This window comes from Phoenix dactylifera, unplaced genomic scaffold, assembly GCF_009389715.1.
Source record: "Phoenix dactylifera cultivar Barhee BC4 unplaced genomic scaffold, palm_55x_up_171113_PBpolish2nd_filt_p 000390F, whole genome shotgun sequence".
NCBI classification, from domain to species: domain Eukaryota; kingdom Viridiplantae; phylum Streptophyta; class Magnoliopsida; order Arecales; family Arecaceae; genus Phoenix; species Phoenix dactylifera.
Window position 1 is genome coordinate 274,289 of NW_024067836.1, and position 20,340 is coordinate 294,628.

General features: G+C 38.1%; 1 protein-coding gene across 1 annotated transcript in view; it reads left to right on the forward strand.

Moving 5' to 3' along the window:
* The first annotated feature begins 7,867 nt into the window (after positions 1-7,867).
* LOC103723528 (probable methionine--tRNA ligase) overlaps positions 7,868-20,340 on the forward strand; it is a 30,412-nt gene continuing 17,939 nt past the window's right edge. Inside the window, exons 1-7 of the mRNA XM_008814459.4 lie at positions 7,868-8,117; positions 8,238-8,382; positions 16,710-16,863; positions 16,983-17,138; positions 17,300-17,530; positions 17,694-17,837; positions 19,855-19,945. Coding sequence (XP_008812681.2) covers positions 7,997-8,117; positions 8,238-8,382; positions 16,710-16,863; positions 16,983-17,138; positions 17,300-17,530; positions 17,694-17,837; positions 19,855-19,945 — 1,042 coding nt within the window. The 5' untranslated portion in view covers positions 7,868-7,996. The remainder of the gene's footprint in view (positions 8,118-8,237; positions 8,383-16,709; positions 16,864-16,982; positions 17,139-17,299; positions 17,531-17,693; positions 17,838-19,854; positions 19,946-20,340) is intronic.

Below are 20,340 nucleotides of genomic sequence, written 5' to 3' on the forward strand. Positions count from 1 at the left end.
GACTCAAGTCTCGTCCATCCAGAAGGAAAATGATCTGTGCACTGATCGGATCGATCACCGTCCTCGTGATGATCCATTGATCAGGAGCATTTAGAAATTAATCACCAATGATACATAGCTCAAATTCTCAACTCTTGAGAATATGCATCATCATCTTATTAATTTTTTGGACGATTCATAGACACATAATTAATATGAATGAAAAGATGCCTTTTATTTATTCAATAATAAATAGTCAAGTACAAAATTATGTCCCTAGAATTAACAATGTGTCAGCCAGATTGGCTTCTAGGGCATACATCTAACACCCATCCATGGCTTCCCTCTTTCTACCCTTCGCCGCCCTCCTCCTCCTGGTCACTGTCGTCCTCCCACGACACATTTGGATCCCCATCAAGAGCCGCCACGTCCTCATCACCGGCGAGTCTAGCAGCATCGCCCTTGCCCACCACGGCACCGTTGAGGGCGCCCGCATCTCCATCCTCCCACCCAACTCCACCCGCCTCTAGGAGGCTCATGACGCCATCCGACTCGCCACCGGCGTCGATGCTGCCACCCTCGCCGCAGACGTTTGAGATCCTACTGTCGTAGCTCGGGCCCTCAAGGAGGCTAACCCGGTCGACATTCTCATCTGCAACCAGTGCATGTTTGTGCCCTAGGAGCTAGAGGCCCAATTGCTGGAGGAGGTTTGCTTCATGGTGGAGATCAATTCCACCTCATCAAAGCTGCCCTCCCTGCCATGAAGAACAGAGCCAGGGAGACCGGCCTCCTTGCTTCCATTGCCCTCATATCCTCCCAAGTCAACCAGGTCCCATCTACAAGCTCTCTCTCTCTCTCTCTCTCTCTCTCTCTCTCTCCCTCTCTCCTGCGCCTTCTTTGCCCGTCCGGCCATCCCCCCCCTACCTGAGTCGCCTCCACCATACTGGAAATCCTCATGAGTCACGACTCGCGGACCATGCAGCTTTGCTTTCTATTTTATAAACGCCCGCTCAACTTTGAGCCTTTAGTCTCTGACTCTTTAAGATCTGAGCGTGATTTCAATTTTCAAAGGGATACAGAGCTTGAGCTTGGCCTTAACAGAACTTATTTGCAACCCCACGGCTGCAGCCGACGAGCCCAAATAATTTTACAGATTTGGGTTGGGTCGGGATGGATCATAGGATTGAAAATTTAAAATTATCCAAATTTCAAATAGGTCGGGTCGGGTCTGAATTCAGTAAACCTAGTCTCGACCTAAAAAATCGAACGAGTCCAATTTTAGGACCCGACCCGGCCCTACAGATCCTTTAAAATGGGTTGGGTCAGGTCGGATCACGAGTCAACCTAATCCATTTGCAACCTTACTTTTGGTTGAACCAACAACTAAAACTACCTGCAAGATCTAGTCATCCATTTATTGTAAAAGCTCAATTCCGATGATGAAGGAGTAAATTTGGCATGAGATTGATGGGGAGAACCTTTTTTCTTTTTTTGCTTGGAGTGCAAATTCCCTTTTAACTTTAGGAGATTCCTACAATTGGACAATATGGGTAGATTCTTATCGGATGTGCAACCTTAGGTCCCTATCAATTCGCTAAGGATCATTAGTTTTACATAAAAATAGAATTCTCCTATTTTTTTTTGCTATTAAATTCTATCATATATTATTATTTTTTTAACATAAATTCTATCATGTATTATCTCGACCATTCTTAGTTCAACTTGTTGGCACCCTTCTCTCCTTGGAAAAGTCTAATGATTCAAAACTTAGTTATAGTATCACTGCTATATTTTTGTTGAAAAAAAAAAAAGCTTCCATGTAAAAGTTTAGAAAATTGGATGAAACTATTGCCTTTTAAATTTCAACTTCAATAAAAATTCTCTACGAAGGGGCTCACATATCATTTCTACTTCACATGCTTGCATGGTCCTGCAATACGGCCACAAGGCTAGCAAAGTCTTGCAATACTACCTTAAAGAATTAAAGGAATATAATAGAAAAATGCAAGCTAAAAAACATCCAACAAGCACAAACATTTTTAGGCTTTCAGTTTGGGAGTTTATTTTCCTCTTTAACTTACTACAAGAAGCCAATCAAAGGCTTTGTTCCCTTCATTGAATTTCCTGCAGACTGTTAAAAGATCAACACAATAAGATAGAACTTTTTTAAAAAAGGAATACAGTAAGATGGTTCTTTATGAGGTAAAAGTAAGAGTTTTAAACATCACAGAATGCAACTTTACTGAGTTTTGATTGGACGATCCTTGGAACCATGATACGTGGAGGCAAGAGATTCGACAGCTCAGAAAGTGAGAAAGGGAGAGCTCCAAAACCTTATGTGATGTCTCCGTACCTCTGAAATCACTGCAAAAAATATTGATGTTATGGGACGCCCTAAAAAATCGGTACTCTTTCGTGCTCTTTATCGCAACATGACCAAAAAATCCAACTGATGCCCGCCAAATCGTTCTTGGATTGGTCACCATCCATGCACTCCTTCCGATAAACCTCCCATTTAACAATCTAAGGGCCAAAGATAGTCAGGAATATCACAAGACCTCTCAACCTTCCAAACCTTGTGAATAAGATGAGTCTGTTCTAGTCTCCATGCCAGAAAAAAGCTTATAGTCATGGCAAATATATGGTTGACAAGAAAACAAGAGAACAAACAAACAAAGAGATGGAGTTCAAAGCATAAATATCACCACCAAAAAGAGAATGGATTCTTTGAACGGCCTGTTGCAGGGATGACACAAGACATGCATGGTAGGTGCATGGAAAATGGTGTGGAGGGGCATCCGATGACCTGCAACTGCTCTCAGAGAAGATAGCGTTTGGGATTTTATGAAGCTTAGCTTGAGAAGAGTCCGTATGTGCTTGAACTGGAGGCCTCGGCTCGGAGTCCAAGGCGATTTGTGTGTCCTCTTTGTGGTCATATTCTCGTGGAGAGCTCGTTTTGAATAGTTGGCGCCACGACAAAATTAAGTTCTACATATGAAGTCCTTAGAATATTACATAAGTCAATTAGTTGACTTTTGGTTGGAATTTGGAAGTGTGGTGATTCAACTTCTATTGAGTGTCCATTAGTGGGGTTTTATGAAAATGACAAGCTTAACAAATTCTATTCATATCTTTGACCAAAAGAAAAGAAAAATAAAAATAGTCATGTTACATGTTCTTACTTTTTGCTAAATTTGGCTGGATAATTGACTCATATTGTTGTTGAGTTGAGTTTCAATGAATCAGTAGACAAGAAAAAAGAAAAAATGCCGGGCCTAGACACCTTGTTTGATTCCGGCCTAAGTTACCTTGACATGGAACATTCATGCTTCCATTTAAAGCTGAGTCATTTATCCGATGCCAAGAATAATATAAGAAGTGAAATCACTCAATTATGTTGCTAGTCATAGAATAACTGTTTTGGAACTATTTCTCAAAGAGTCCCATTCATTGTCTCTCATTATTTTGAGTCTTTTTTTTTGGCAGGGTACATGTTGCTTGGACCAAGGCCATGAAATTCACATTATCTTGCTCCTTCCTCTATAATGCATGTGACAGTTCATTCTAGTATGTTTCTCATAAAATGTAGATTGATCGCAATATCAAAAGATTGTAGAGAATTCAATAAAAAACATGGCTTGGCCCTTTGTTCAGAATGTAAACCATGTTTTACAATAGCACATTCATCACAAAAGAAAACATGAAAATCAAATTAACAAGTGAACTGTAATAAGATCCCTAATGTGTATCGCTAGCACGTATAAGAGCTGTCTCTTCATACAAACCACATCTATTTAAAGGCTACATATTTGAACTTCATGAATGACTTCATCAACTCATTTTTCATGATGCTGATCATAACGTTTACAGGGAGCTCCAGCAAACATTTAGCATATTGACATCCAAACTAGAAAGTAAAGCAGTTTGAGTGTGATCTGCTGATTGAAGCTGGTGTGCAAAACAATGAATATTATAAGCAGACCTATTCTCTTTAATTATTAAGTGCATTGAGACTGTTAAACTCATCTCACATATTACTAGCTCCATCACAATCTTGCCTATATGATCTGGCTATGCTTAGTTCATATTTCTAAATATTGCCTCTGTTTTGAGTATGGAGCTATGGTATCTTTAGTATGCAAACAATATTTAAGAAATATTTAGCCGCATTCTGGACTATGTACAAGGCACAGAACAAGTTCCATTTGTTTTTTTACTGAAAATATCGTTAAATTCATCAGTTAGACAAAAGAGAAATGGTCATTTTCCAACTCCTTAGTAATCTCATTGGTGGTTTTGATCACAACATCATTAACAATGCTTTTTGTCTAGAAATAATGAAAATAACTTACAAAATAGAAAATAAAAACAATAGCACTAAATATATTTTTACCCCGATTTCTCTGATTTTATTTTTAAAATAAAAAATAAGAAATAAAAGCAATGTCAAACAGGTTCTTAATGTATCATATCAATTCTTGTGCCGTGACTATTTTTTTGATAATTGCTTTTATGGTGAGTGATACCATCTACTATTATGATGCTCATGATTATAAAGAGTAGTGCAATTTGTTAGAAAAGTACTAGAGATTTTAAAAAAATTTAGCTAGTTTTAATATTTATAATTTTAACCAAATTTTTATTTATAATTATATTATAATTATTTTTGTGTCATGAATTTCCTCTCATTGACAAAATTATATAGGAATCAATACAGATTTTAAAATTTTTAATTATTTGAATATTTCAATTTAAACTTAATTTTAATTTATAATTAAATCATAATTATTTTTATTGACCTAGTGATTGAATTGGTAACCTGAACCCATTTTTTTCAAATTTGAAAAATAATCTATATCTTGAAATATGTTTTTACAACAATTGCAAATTTAATTTCTATTTATCAAATATTTTTGCTATCAATTATTAAAACAAAATTAAAATAAATTATATTTGTCTATGTGCAATGGTTCTATATATAATGGGAAAGTCTTCGAGTCTAACAAGCATGTATTAGACTCTAAGGCATTTAGTATTTTCGAGTACAATTCAACTCCAAACTCCTAAAGCGAAGTGAAAATGAGCTATTCTAAAAAAAGAAAATAAGAAGAATCATAAGTGTCCTCTCGCACAACTGTTGTTTGGTATTTTTTTTTTTCCCATCATGTGCAAAGCAATTTCTATCTACAAATAGAAAGATATCAATCTCTAGTACTATTTAAATTTTCAAGAGAGAAATCTAATTCGGATTATTATGGGAATTGGTAAGTCCTCAGAGTTCATAGTTTTAGAATTATTTTTCTCATATATTATTATGGGAATCAAAAAGTTGGAAAATATTACCACTTTTTTGTGGTACTACAAGTTGTTAGAGAAGTAATAGAGATTTTCAAAATTTTAATTATCCTGCTTCCATGATCTCTTCCAAATTGATGTTCCAATATCTTCTTGTCATTTTCCCCAAACTTCCTTTTTTTAACAAAGAGACGAGTTACCCTGAAATAAATACATGAGATAACAAATCAAGTTTTTTCCTAAGATTTCGAATGGCTGTCCCGAATTCAAGTTGATTATGTTTCGCTTTTTCCTCAGAAAAAGACGATCAAACAATTCCCAATCATGGTCCTTGCGGATCGGATCATCCGTATAGGATAAAAAAAGAAACTCCAGATATTTGCTATTTTTCTCTTTGAATGAGAAAAAAAATCCATTTTTTGATTTATTTCATCTATTCCATGACCAGAACAAAGGGGGATACACGTTACACCACGATTTTGAATCAGAAGAGAGATTTCAAGAAATAGCAGATATATTCACTCTATCAATAACCGAGCCGGAACTGGTGTATCATAGGGGCTTTGCCTTTTCTATTGATTTCTACGAGTTGGAAGACTTCCATATCCAAGCTTAGCTCAAACGTATCTCGCTTCTTTTTGGGTGTGAAGCAGTGTCAAACCAAAATATCCAACAAGCATAAGCATTAGCTCTCCCTGAAAAGGAGGTGATCCAGCCGCACCTTCCAGTACGGCTACCTTATTACGACTTCACTCCAATCACTAGCCCCGCCTTCGGCATCCCCCTCCTTGCGGTTAAGGTAACGACTTCGGGCATGGCCAGCTCCCATAGTGTGACGGGCGGTGTGTATAAAGCTTGGGAACGAATTCACCGCGTATGGCCGACCGGTGATTACTAGCGATTCCGGCTTCATGCAGGCGAGTTGCAGCCTGCAACCTGAACTGAGGATGGATTTTTGGAGTTAGCTCACCCTCGCGGGATCGTGACCCTTTGTTCCGGCCATTGTAACACGTGTGTCGCCTAGGGGCAGAAGGGGCATGATGACTACGTCATCCTCACCTCCCTTCGGCTTATCACCGGCAGTCTGTTCAGGGTTTCAAACTCAATGGTGGCAACTAAACATGAGGGTTGCGCTCGTTATGGGACTTAACCCAACACCTTACGGCACGAGCCGACGACAGCCATGCACCACCTATGTCCGCGTTCCCGAAGGCACCCCTCTAATACTGATACTTTTGATCTAATTTATTTATAATCATATTATAATTATTTTCATGTCCATTTTTCTTATTGACCTCATGGTAAAATTACTAAAATCGGTTATCTTTCTGATTAATGATTACTCCATATTTTGAAACATTGACTACATCAACAATGAATCCAATTTCTATTTATCACAACAATTTTTTTACTATCAATTATTAAAAGAGAAAAGAAAATAAACTACATCTCTTTATATATGTATGTATGTATGTATGTATATATGTAGCACTAGTTTTGGTACACTCAAATGGATCTTCGCTCAGAATCGATCAGGTCTATATTGAAAACAGAGATTATACATCCATAATTCGAGATGTTGGATGTGATCTAATACTTTAAGCTACTTACACACAAAAAATCATATGACTTGGAGACCTTTAGCCCATACATTAAGTTGTAAAAAGTTAAACATTCTAATAACATGAAACGATATATATTTTTTTAGTGTGTAAACAATTTAGAAGTAGTAAATTACGTTCAACGGCTTGAATCATCGATGTGGAACTTTTATTGTCCGATATAGACTTGATCTGATTAGAATGAAGATCAACTCATACATGGTATGCTGTACCGGTCGGTACCGGACGTATCGTACTCGTACCGATGGGTACCGGTATCGGTATGCCAATGTCAGTATACTTGGCGTACCGCGTACCGTGCCGTACCGATACTCGGTACGCCTATACTAGTGCGGCACCAGTACGGGGTTCGGTACTGATACGGCGAACCTTGAACTTGTATGTAGCCAAATCCATATCAATACATATATGTATCCATACATACAAACATACACATATATAATAGCCTCTTTGTTCATGTTTTCTATATAATTCTAAAGTCTTGTTGTCCAACAAGCATGTGTTAGATTTCAAGGTTTTCCGTGTTTAGCGGAGTATAACATGACTCTGAACTTCTAAAGTGGAAAGAGAACCAGCAGCCTTATTTTATTTTATTTTTTTAAAAAAAATCACAAGGTAGCAGCCTCTCTCCCAACTGCGATTTTTTGCCAGTGCATTTCTCATGCGCGAGAGCAGTCTCCAGTTACGGGTTGAAAGATATTAATTTCTTGTATTGTTTAATTTTTCTAGAGAGAAAACTGATTAGAATTATTATGGAAATGGAAAAGTTCTTCTCTTAAACTTTGAAGATAGAAATCTTATTAAAGTTACTGCATTACTTGGAAAAATGGAAAATATTGCCGTTTTTATATGAAGTTAGAATAAGGATATCCAGGATATCAGGATACGAATATGATTAGAATAATAAATGATAATAGATATAAGTGACCGCTTTGGTTCAAGTGCTAAGGTGGCCTGTCCGGTTCGGCTCTCTACCTGACGAGAACCTGGTGCTCTTCCACGCCCGCAGCCCACTAATTAAAAGTTGAGAGGGTTTCTGCTGACCTCCCTGGTTCGCTTTCATCGGTGCTCTCCACCACCTCCTCTCCGGCGACTTCGGGATGGGAGATTCTCCGGCGAAAAAACCCCCCAAGCTTCCGGTTCCCGGCCGCCGGAACATCCTCATCACCAGCGCCCTCCCCTACGTCAATAACGTACCCCACCTCGGCAACATCATCGGCTGTAATTTCTCCCCATATTTCTCAATGCCTTGGCCTTTTTTCCCGATTTTTTTTTGATCAAAGTTGGTTATTTTCTGGATTTTCTCGATGCTGTGGGTGAGAGCTTTTCGATCCGGTGCAGGTGTTCTGAGCGCCGATGTGTTTGCTCGATACTGCCGGCTTCGGGGCTATAATACCATTTATATTTGCGGGACGGATGAGTATGGGACGGCCACGGAGACCAAGGCCATGGAGGAGAATTGCTCTCCGAAAGAGATATGCGATAAGTTAGTGCCACCCAATCTTCACCAGTGGTTTTAATTTTACTGAAATTTGTAGTCTGGAGCTGTAAATTATTCTGTTTTTAATCGTATAGGAGATTTTCTCGTTAAAGAAAAAGTATATGGGATTTGAACTCATTCTGGATTTTAGATTTTGAATGCTAATCTAAATTTTGAATCGGAAAAAACGAGTTGCTATGACTAAAGAGTTGCTCGTAGCTAAAATATGGAAGGTTGATGTAGAAAGTGCCTGACTAGATTTTCTCCAACTTGGGAAAGATGCAGCTAGCCGATGCAATCAATTTTCCAATGTTGGGTGGCGAAGGTAGGAATTTCTCTAAATGATCTAGCGGGAGTGGTTATGGATACATAGGTATAGAAATAGTGTGGATTAAACTTCTCAAAACAAGCTTGGCTCAAAATATCTGCTTGACTTGATGATTTGTGGTAACTATTTGATGCGTATGGGTACTATGAGGCATCATGTTCATTGTTGCACAATAGTCAAAATTAGATCTAGAAAGCCTTGATTTCTGTATTTGTCATTTATTTAGTGTCCTTTCCCTTGTAATAGTTATTTGGGAAGCTTTGAAGTTAACTAGATTAAAGTTTTAGTCAACTAATTTGTCTGTGTTAGGTTAGATGCAGGGCTGAATGATGATGTGGTGATGCTATTACAGACATAAAAAGAGGTTCTAAAGCACTAGCGGAGGTAGTGTATAATTGCTACAAGACAAGAATCCTTCTAAAGCATTATGTGACATGACAAGGACTCTAGGATGGATCTTCTCAAGGCACAATTTTGACAATGTGTACAGATGCATGTAAGGAAGAGGAGACCTATAAAGTATCACTGAAAATCAAACTTCATTTTAAGATGCATCAGGGAGAAAAGGAAAAAAGAGCTAAACTTGCTCTTGATACTTACATGATGTAAAACTAGAGCTTTGTGAATGTGTCATGCCACAAGCTTGAAGGCATTCTCCTTGACCATCAACCACGACATTCTAGATTCTGTTGTATGCTGACCAAACTTTTCTTAGTGGTATATCATAGAAACAACTAAGGAATGTGGAACCATTTTGAATCGCCTTGTTCGGAGCGTACCGAGTTATGCCGGCAGCGGACCGGAACGGTTCCGGCATTGAAAACTAGAAACTGACAAAGGAGAGGGAGAGGGAGAGAGAAGGAAAGAGAGGAAAAGAGAGAGAGAGAGGGAGGGAGGGCTGTTGGAGGAGGGGCTCTGCCCTTCAGACGTTCGAAACAGGGGTCCATCGGGCCCCAACTTTTATTTTGCTGACTTCACCTAAAGCTTACAAAAATAAAATGAGGGATCCGACGGACCCTTGTTTTGAATGTCTGAAGGGTGGAGCTCCTCCTCCAGCCCTCCGACGGCCTCCGTGGCCCTCTAGTGGCCTTCGACAGGCCTCCCTCTCCCTTTCCTCCTTCTCCCTCTATCTCTTTTCCTCTCCCATGTTCTTCCTCTCCCACACCTTCTCTGTCGTGTCGGGCCGCGCTTCGCAGCCTTCACCATCTCTCTCCCTTCTTTCCTCATCCTCTCTCTCCTTCCCTCCCTCTCTTTTTCTCTTTTCCTCTCTCATGTTCTCTCTCTCCACCGCCCTCTCTGCTGTGTCGGTACGAGCCCAGCACAGAACGACAAGGGACGTACTAAACCGTGCCGCCGGATGTTTGGTACATGCCCAGGTATCGGCATAGCGATCCTTGGATACAACTATTAATGATCACAATGCCTAGGCATATTTAGTTAGCTCTGTAGTTGAGAGCTTATACCAAAAGTTTATTATGGTAGTGCAAGACTCTTGAATTGTGTAGTTACCATGGCATCAAAGTCCATCCTTATGTCTCAATAATAGTCCTATCCAAGTATAATAAAGGCTCAAGGAATGTTAAGATGCCAAGACTTCTTGGAACCCAGGTGCAAGCTGCAAAGCAAGATGCATACTTTAGTAAAGTAAGTTGAAAAATATAAAAAATGATCAAATTTATGTTTTTACCCAACAAGAGAAAAAGTGGTCAAGTTTCTTGTTCCTCCTATAAGGAGGAAGAAAAAGAAGACTAACATGCAAAGAAGCTCTAAGTTGAAACTATAATTTATCGAGCAAGAAGAAGGCCTGAGGAGGCCGAAGAAGTGGAGGACTTAGCAGTGAAGAAGCTCTTAGATGAATCTATAATCCACTGCTTCTTCTTGGTCTTTCTCTCTCTATTCTTGGTGAATGAGTCATTTTTTCTCAGGCTTTTTAATTCTTAGAATTACTTGATGAATAGCTTTGGACTTTGGGTTTTAGTGGGTTTGTTGCTTTACCTTGAGGTGTGCCTTGATGTGTGCTGGGGTTCATGTAGAAAAACAAGCCTTGAGTGCCTTTTGGGCACCTTATTAAAGGGGCATCTTCTGGGGTGAGCCAAAGTGCTAGAGATAGGCCTTATGCCTTTGGAGTGCCTTGGCACACTTTTCACATGGGTCCTATCCATTCTTGTGATTTTTTTGGTTGCTTAGCAAAACGATAAAGAAGTTGATTGTGTCGTGAGAGGTCTATTTTTGGACATTCTGCTTTGTGCAAGTAATTCATTCACTTAATTAGCTCATATCTAGAAATTGCCCTTGCTAACAATTTCATATAGCAAGCATTGTAGTATCATGTGCTGATGGTGTGCTAGCCTAGCATTGCCATAGTACATAACTACATATGGTGGTGGTATGCTTAGTTATGCCAATATTTTGGCATGCTTGGCACACACTGGCACGATAGCTTGCCGAGTGTTTGAGATTGAGCTAGTAATGCTAGTGCCATGTGTTAGTAAGGCACCGACAGGGTATGTTTTGTGCTGTGTGCTACTAGTGTACATCCTATTTTATGGAGTCAAAAGTTAAAAATGATCATATTTGGATTTATCATTATGCTTCATTTATTGTGATCATAAACACATATTTACTTATCTTTGACCCATTTAATATTTTTATGAGCGAATTCTTCTTTCTTTGGGCCAAATACTTCTAACCGGAAATCACCTTTTAGGAGCACAATTTCATGTAATTTGATCTTATTGCTTAGAACTAGGATAAAAGGGCTCTATCCGCACTTTATCTGATGTATCTTGCCAAATGCCGGATTTTGGGGTAGATATGTTATACCCGACAATTCGAACGACACCTTGCTTTCCCATATAAACTTGGTTTTACTTTTACCAAAGGTACGCAAGTATCGATTTAAACTTGGGGTGGTTAACTTGGTTTAAATATCCTTGCAATTATGAGGAAAAATGACTGATTTAGCCTTCTTATATACAATACTAATAATATAATAATATCATGATATTGTACTAATATTATAAATTATATATTGATAACATATAATATATACTATCATATATAACATTATATATTGCCTTATGTTATTTATATTGTGTAATATTATACGATAAAATATTATATAATGTAATATTTAGTATGATATAATACTATGTTATTAAATAAAATTTTATAATATATTAGAAATATATTATTTAAAAATAATGTACTATATTATATATAATATTATAATATATTATATTATCATATAATATTATAATATATTATATTATCATATAATATTATAATATATGATGTCATTATATAATATTATAATATATAATATATTCTATAATATTATCATCTTCCAGAATAGGGTTGACCCACTCATGCTGTGGAAAATTATTTCCATTCCACATGCTTCCATATTCATATTCAAGAAGGACAATGCACATTTTATAAGATTTTATAATATTATGCTATATATAATATAGATTGGAAGGGAAAAATTGTTCAATTTCATAAATTCACATTTTTTCTCCAATTATCCTCAAATAACATCCAAACAGCCTTTGTTATGCCCGATCAACATCCAAACAGAAAAACAAAAATGGACAATCCTTGGGACAGGAACATTTTATCCCAAAAAGAACATGAGGTTTATCCTAGCTAAATATGGTAAAATCTAGCCCTTTTGGCTTAACTTTTCCTTATCCTCGAAAAGCCCATCCCTGTTCCAAATTAAGCCTTAGTGTAGGGTGCAATTTAATTGATGGTGTCTAGATGAATTGATTAATTGACTATTGTATTAATGGGATGGTTTTTTGTCAAACTCTTTTCATAAACCGCATTTTGGGGACTTTTAGTCCATCCTTTGTGATTAGGACCTTCATTGTTATCGAAGATTGAAATTTGAAGCTTCACAAGGAGTATCCAATTTGATAATTGTTATCAAGCTTCCTGTGGATTTGACTGATAAAGATTGTTCTTCTTTTTTTCTATAAAAAAGAGTATTGGAGATTGTTGAGCAAAGAATACCGTGAAGCTTATTAGCTAAGCATATAGTCTTTAAAACAGCTACTATTATAAAGTTTAACATTTAGGTTTAAAACATCTCTACAGTTATGTAATAATGCTTTGGAAAAAAGACATAATAGGAAATGAAAGAAGCCTAATGCCTGAACCCACAAAAGTTGAATAAAACAACACAAAGGATCAATTATAGAGAAATAGTAATTTGTTGGGTGATCGAGGTGGAGGGTAATAAATAATCCAAATTCGCTAAATGATGAATAAACATGGCAAATTTTTTGAAATAAGAATCTGACACTTAAGGAAACTAGCTCGAAGATCCAAACAATACAGGGAGTTCAAACGATCCAATTGGATAGGGAAACAAAGAACTTAGCTAGCTATATGCACGGTACATGCTAGCTAGCAGGGACCAACACTTGAAACTAGGGTCGCCAGAACCGTCCCGAATCGGGTGGTTTGGGGCAAACTAATCCGTACCGGCGGTGGACCGGAATGGTTTCGGTAACAAAAACAAAACTCATCGATAGTGGGGGAGAAGGAGAATAAAAGAGAGGAAAAGAGAAAGCGAGTGGGGGAGGGAGAGAGAGGGAGAGGGAGAGGAAGGAAGAGAGAGAGGTGGAGGCCGGCCGGCGAGCCGCACGGAGGAGGGCTTCGCGGTCGGATCTCATGTTTCGTTCGAAACAGGGGTCCGGCCTCTTTTTTTATTTCGCGACTTTTAAGTGAAGTTGGCAAATCGCTTGCCGATTTCACTTAAAAGTTGCGAAATAAAAAAAAAGGGGTCGGACCCATGTTTCGAATGAAACAGGAGACTCGGCTGCGGAGCCCTCTTTCACCTCCTTCGCCTCCTCTGCATGGATCGCTGTTCTCGGCAAATCTCTTGCCGACTTCACTTAAAAGTCGCGAAATAAAAAAAAAGGAGCCGGACCCCCGTTTCAAACGAAACAGGAGACTCGGCCGCGGAGCCTTCTTCCACCTCCTCCACATGGGTCGCCGTTCTCCGCCGCCTTCCGCCGCCGTCCTGATCAAAGGGGCCAGACCCCTGTTTCGAATGAAACAAGAGACTCGACCGCGGAGCCCTCTTCCGCCTCCTTCGTATGGGTCGCCATCCTCCACCTCCTCCGCATGGGTTGCTGTCCTCTGCCTCCTCCGCATAGGTCGCCGTCCTCCGCCAGCCTCTGCCACCCTCCTCTCTCTCTCCCTCTCTCCCCTTCTCTCTCTCTTTTTCTCTTTTCCGTTCGCCCTCTCCTACGCCTCCTCTACTATGTCAGTATGGAGCCAGCACGAAACGGTACGGGGCGTACTATTCCGTGTCGTCGGGCAACTAGTCTGGGCCCCGGTTCCGGCACAGCAGACCATGCTTGAAACCATGAAAATGTGTAAGAACACATATATTTGGTTAAACCTTGCTTAGTTCACCCAAACTTTCTCTTTGAATATGAATCTGGACCTTAGATCCAGATTACTGCGATCCATATTTATACACAACTTGATTCAGATAAGATGTGCTAGTAGGGTTGTGCATTCTACTGGAACCATCTTGCATTGAAGACAAGTTCAGCCAAGATATTGTTGTACCAGGCTGAGCTTGGGCTTGAAAAAAATATGTCTTGGCTGGTTGCTTCTGAGCTTTATAGCCCAGTCTTACTGGGCCCTTATTTGGAAAAGGTATGCATTCTGGTGAAAATCTAATCCAGGCATTGTAGGTTGTAGTATAACAAGAAAGAAGTTCAATAACTTCACTCCAATGTATAAGAATAATAAAATTCATGCAATTTCTTTTTTTTAAAAAAATAGATGATAAAAATTATGTTAGCAACCAACGATTGTGCTATTTCTATGCTGAAAAAAAGTTTGGTTTGCCTAAGATATAAGTTTTGCCAACTTGAGCATAACTAATTACACTACAGGCTAAGCTTAGGCTGCGTCATGTTGGGTCTAAGCTTGGGCTGTTATCTTGCAATACAACCTAAGGCCCCAAGATGGCCTTTGGTCCTGCCCAACCCCAATATATGTGCACCTTGACTTGCCGCTTGGACTGGCCTAAACAAATCAACCGACAACACTGATAAAGCCAGCCCTGTTACTTTCTCCTTGCCCCTCAGATCAAATCAACAGCTCTGATAAAATGAAGACATGCACAATGTTTAATCAATCTGGTTTCATGTTTCTTCTATCTTGTATGCTTCTCAGTAATAAATGCTGTTGTTGCCTTTAAATGAAGAATCTATTTTTTGATTGTAGGCCTCAAGTACATGGACCTGTATCAAGCATTGCATAGAATTTTGGTTTCTGTTTCTCATTTTATTGATTTGTTTTTAAAGATTTCATTGGAATTTAACACGTATAATTTGTACCATGTGATGTTACAATGCAAGTTTTACAAAATTGTGTAAGATACCCTACCTTTGGTGCTAGGGAATAACATCAAATAACAGTGTTGGCATTAGAGTTGTTTTTGGTGCTTAGAAAATCACTCTAATGTACCAAACATATTGAAAGCCTTTATATGAAATTAATTATAAGTTCTTCTTGCCTAGTTACTTTAAAATTTAAAGTATATGTGCTAAATGCTGTGATATTCATCTCGATTGTTGTATAATTGATTTGTCCAACAATATGAAACTTCATTTCCCAAAAGGTTTTGGCTTGTCTTGGTGAATCTTTTGTTGGTCTTGAACTCTTATCGAGAAAAAGGAACTTACCAAAATAGTAGTATCATGTGACATTGTACTAATATAATGTTATCATAGAAAATTGTTAATGGCGTATCAACCTGGAAATATTGTCCGAAGTATCATCTCCAAGTATGCAATTGTATGTCAAACATTATCCAATGTTATACTGCTTGTGTACTATTTATATTCTATCTAATACTGTTTCTGGACCTGACATAATAATTTAAGTATGATACAAATAAGGACTCTTACTTTATATAACTTGGCCTTTTGTTTTCTAGTTTACGTTGCCTAAGTATAGTCAGAAATCAGAATCATTCTTAATGTTGATACACACAAACATAAGTAAAATTTTAACAACAGAGTCACAAGACCCATTCTGTGTTTAGAATTATTTGACGATATACATAGTTTCTTATTAGAAACTACTCAATTTTGGATGATGCAGTAGCTATCAGCTGACTTTCATCCTGTGCTTCTAGTCTATGTTACTGTTCACTCAATGATGAAGGGTAAGGATAATAAGTAATTAAAAACATACTATTGTTTTATGTTTCTTACTGCAGACTTGAAGGGATTTTGGTCTCTGGTGGAAATGTCTATCTGCTATTTTAAATAAAAATCCTACTTCATATGCTTATGTTGTGTTCTTTTTTTTTTTTTTGGTTCTTCTATATTGCAAAGCATATATGATGTTTATGCAATTAAATATGCAGATTTTCTTTTATTGGTTACAAGGGAACCCAGGAGGCTAAGGTCACATTTTAAGAAGTCATGGTCGGCCTTCTGGACTTATCTGCCCAATATCTTAAGTATGCCTCAATAACATTCACCCGAGTCCACTCACCATGGGCCATGCTTGATCTGCATCCGCAACGTGCAACACCATGCTCGTGCTCACACAATTAACCTGCATTTGATGCTATCTTTATTTTTGAGTAAATTACCCTTCTTTGGATATCCAAGGACAGTAGCAGGATTAAAACTTAAACCACTGCCAAAGTGGGGCAGGGTGCCAACCACCAAGCCACTTGGTTGTTGGCTTATGTATATTTAATCTTTTTCGTTATTTTTTGCTGAGAGAAGTTCATAAAGTGTTTATAACTACTCAATGCCATGAACTTATATTGCTGAAGTATTTATATTGGTTTCTTAAGTTTCAGTTGCATTTAATCAGAAGAACCTGTTATGCTAGTTTTCTCTTTGAAAAGAAAAGAAGGAAAAGAAAAAAGAAACATAAAACAAACTTCACCATGTGTCTTTGAGACTAATCTTGTGCCTTTCTACCCTTGAAAATGTTGTTCCTGCCTATGCAGATACCATGCGATTCACAGGGACATTTATAAATGGTTTGACATAAGCTTTGATGAGTTTGGACGCACATCCACTCCCCAGCAGACTGAAGTTTGCCAATCAATATTTCAGAAATTAATGGAGAATAAATGGCTTTCTGAAAACACAATGCAGCAAGTATGGCGATAGGTTTAACATAAGCTTTGACATAATTTATAGAATCTTTTCTAGTCATATGTTGCCTGCATCTGTCTGTTTTTTTGTTTAGATACTGATTCCCTCTACCTTGAATGTAGCTTTTCTGTGAGACATGCCCACGGTTCTTAGCTGATCGTCTTGTGGAGGGCACATGCCCTACGTTAGATTGTAATTATGAGTCTGCACGAGGTGACCAGTGTGAAAAATGTGGGAAGTTGTTAAATCCAACTGAATTGAAAGATCCTAAGTGCAAGGTAAGTTTCATCTATCTTCATCTATCTAGATTCTTTATTGCATTTCCTTCCTTTGACTCTTAAAATATGTTTCTCGTACTAAATTTTGCATTCTAGTGTGTTAAATTTATTTGAAAATATCTGTTCCTTTCCTTACCCGAACTTACTTATTCTCGTTATAGGTATGTCGAACTACTCCTCGCATTCGTGATACAGATCACTTGTTTCTAGAGCTCCCTTTGCTGAGGGATAAATTAGAAGAGTATATCAACAATATGTCAGTGGCTGGAGCTTGGAGCCAAAATGCTATTCAAGCAACATATGCATGGCTGAAGGAGGGATTAAAACCTCGCTGTATCACAAGGGATCTTAAATGGGGAGTTCCTGTTCCACACGAGAAGTATAAAGATAAGGTGAGACAAAAAAAGGTCCATGCTTAGCATTGTGAGAAGATGTTTCTATCAGGGATCTAGCTATTCATCTAATTCGTATTAAAATTATGCTAGACTGATACTGGAGTCCAATTTTATGTTGAACTATGAATGATAAGTTGTTGCTGGTGATATTGTTGTCCAGGTATTTTACGTCTGGTTTGATGCCCCCATTGGATATATCTCGATTACTGCATGCTACACCATGGACTGGGAGAAGTGGTGGAAGAATCCTGAAAATGTGGAGTTGTATCAGTTCATGGGTAAGGATAATGTGCCATTTCACACGGTAAGATATTTTATACACGTTCCTTTTCTCATGCTTTTTCTTTGATCAATAGTTGCATTCACATTCTTGCAGTGGACTTATATAAAGATAGTTTTGATTGCTTATTGGACATTTATTCTACCTGCAATATTTGACATCATCTTTGTCTCTCTTTCAGATATTAGGTTATGATTTAAGAATGTCTGTCTAAATGGATACATTTCCTTTTTTTTTTTAATAGTTCAAATTACTAGAACAGTTATATGGTTATAATTGCATATTGTAAGTAACAAGAGTGCCCTAACCAGTTGGTCTGTGGGCAGGGGCGGCTCAATACATTCTGGGGCTTAAGGCGAATCCAATGAACGAGGCCTCTTTTTTTTAATAATAATTTTTTTAATAAATATAAAATACTTAAAAAAATATATGAAAATAGATAGCTATCAAGTACACTATTTCAACAAAGATACATGAATCTAACAAAGATACATGTATCTAACAAAGATAGACAAGAAGCCTTTTCAATTTAATATAATTCTTGAATGGAAGCACATAAAAGTAATTACTCTAAATGAAGGGCCATGAAACTGATTAAATAACTGGGATAATGCTTGGCAATACTGTTTACCATGTCAAGTAAGAGCCGAATAGGAAAAGGTCATCCCATGGCACTTCATAGTCAAGGTAAAGAAAAGAATTTGTCCATAAAGGAACCTCTCTATAAGACAAAGTAGGGCCATTATGGGAAATTCACTCCATCTAATTAATAAAAGTCCCATCCCACCATCTCCCCTTTCAAGTGAGTACCCAAGCAGCAACTGCAACATCACAGCAAGCAGCCATTCAACCCCCTCCCTCCTTTTCTCTCTCTACCACCCAAGAGGGGAGAAGAAACCGAGAGGAGAAAACTAAAAGAATCTCCACCCTCCAAGAAGTCCATCTCCAATCCCCCTATCTTTCTTCCGGATGGCCCAGCTGGATCAGGAGTAATGTGAGGGAAGGAAAACCAAGACCAAAACCAAAAAAGAGAAGGGATGAAAGATAAGAGTGGCTTCAGGCGTCTATCAAGCCAACCAAATCCCTCCTCTCTCTCTCTCTCTCTCTCCCCCCACCCAAAACAAAACTACTGTCCCCAACTTCCCAAATTGCCCCTCTGCAGGGCAGGAAACTCTCCACCTCCCTTCCATCAAGGGGGAAGACTCGTAGCCAGCTCCTGATCCCGTTTTATATGGGGCCTTTGCTTCCTTTTGGTCAGCCTCCCGGGGGCCTTCCATTGGCCGGGGGCCTTAGGCGACCGCCTCAGTCGCCTAGGGTTCGGGCCGGCCCTGTTTGTGGGCTCAGTATCCCCTGTCAGTTGGATCTCTTAAACTCATGTATACCAAGTGCATGTCTACACCAAGTGCTTCTGTGTTGTGCACACAAAATGGTTCATACATGTGGTGTACCTCAAGTGCACCAGAAGACTTCTGAAACATGGTGCATCATTCATTCATGAACTCCCCCTTATTTTGTTTCCTGTATATCGTCAGTCAAATTTTCTTCAAAACTTCAACCATAATGAATATTCAATTTCTTAGCTATTTTATTTTCTATTACTACCTCTTAAAACATCCAAATTATTAAGGAAGATCATAAAACATTAAATTCATCATGATTTTTTAACTTTCAAATTATAGTAATGGTAGCAAGCAAGCACATACAAAATTACATCCTATCATCGTCCGAATTTAGTACTGGATCAATTCTTTTTTATGTGCTCTTTTTTTTTTTGCACAATTTAACGAATGTATGTGACTTACTCTTCTGTGTAAACTTGTACTTAAATGACTGAGACCAAAAGTGATATGTGACTTGAAATAATTTTTAATGTCAACATTCTTGATGAGTAAATGCCATCCTGTTTAGACAGATGCATTATGCTGTGTGTGTAGCATATTTTGGTATGTGTACATGCTTGCCAGAATATTGTCTATTAGTATATATTTGATTACTATTAGTTTATATTTATTTTTACTGAATCTTAACCTGGCAATTCTAGGTTATGTTTCCTTCTACACTTCTTGGAACTGGTGAAGAGTGGACAATGATGAAGACTATAAGTGTCACAGAATATTTAAATTATGAATCAGGTATTTTTAAGTAACAATTTACTTTTGTTGATCATAGTTGTTCCAAAACATGGAAAAAATATTCTTAACTATGATCATGAATGCTGAAATGCCTATTGTCCTTTTTCTTCGGATCAGTAAGTGGAAAGGTTACTACAGAAAAGATTAATTCTTGGTTGGTTCCTCACCATAGGAATGTAGGAGCCTAAATATTGTTTAACCAATGTATACAGTCTTAACTGTCTTCCTTTTCTGTTCAATGAACACTTGATAGTTCATTCACATCAAAGTAAGACATGGACCTGCATTACTTCTTGTTGTAAATGGCAACTATGCCACCTCAACCCACGCTATCAAGGTGATTTCCAAGTCCAAGTTGCGGAACACTCTGGAACCTAGTCCTCATGTAGCTTGAA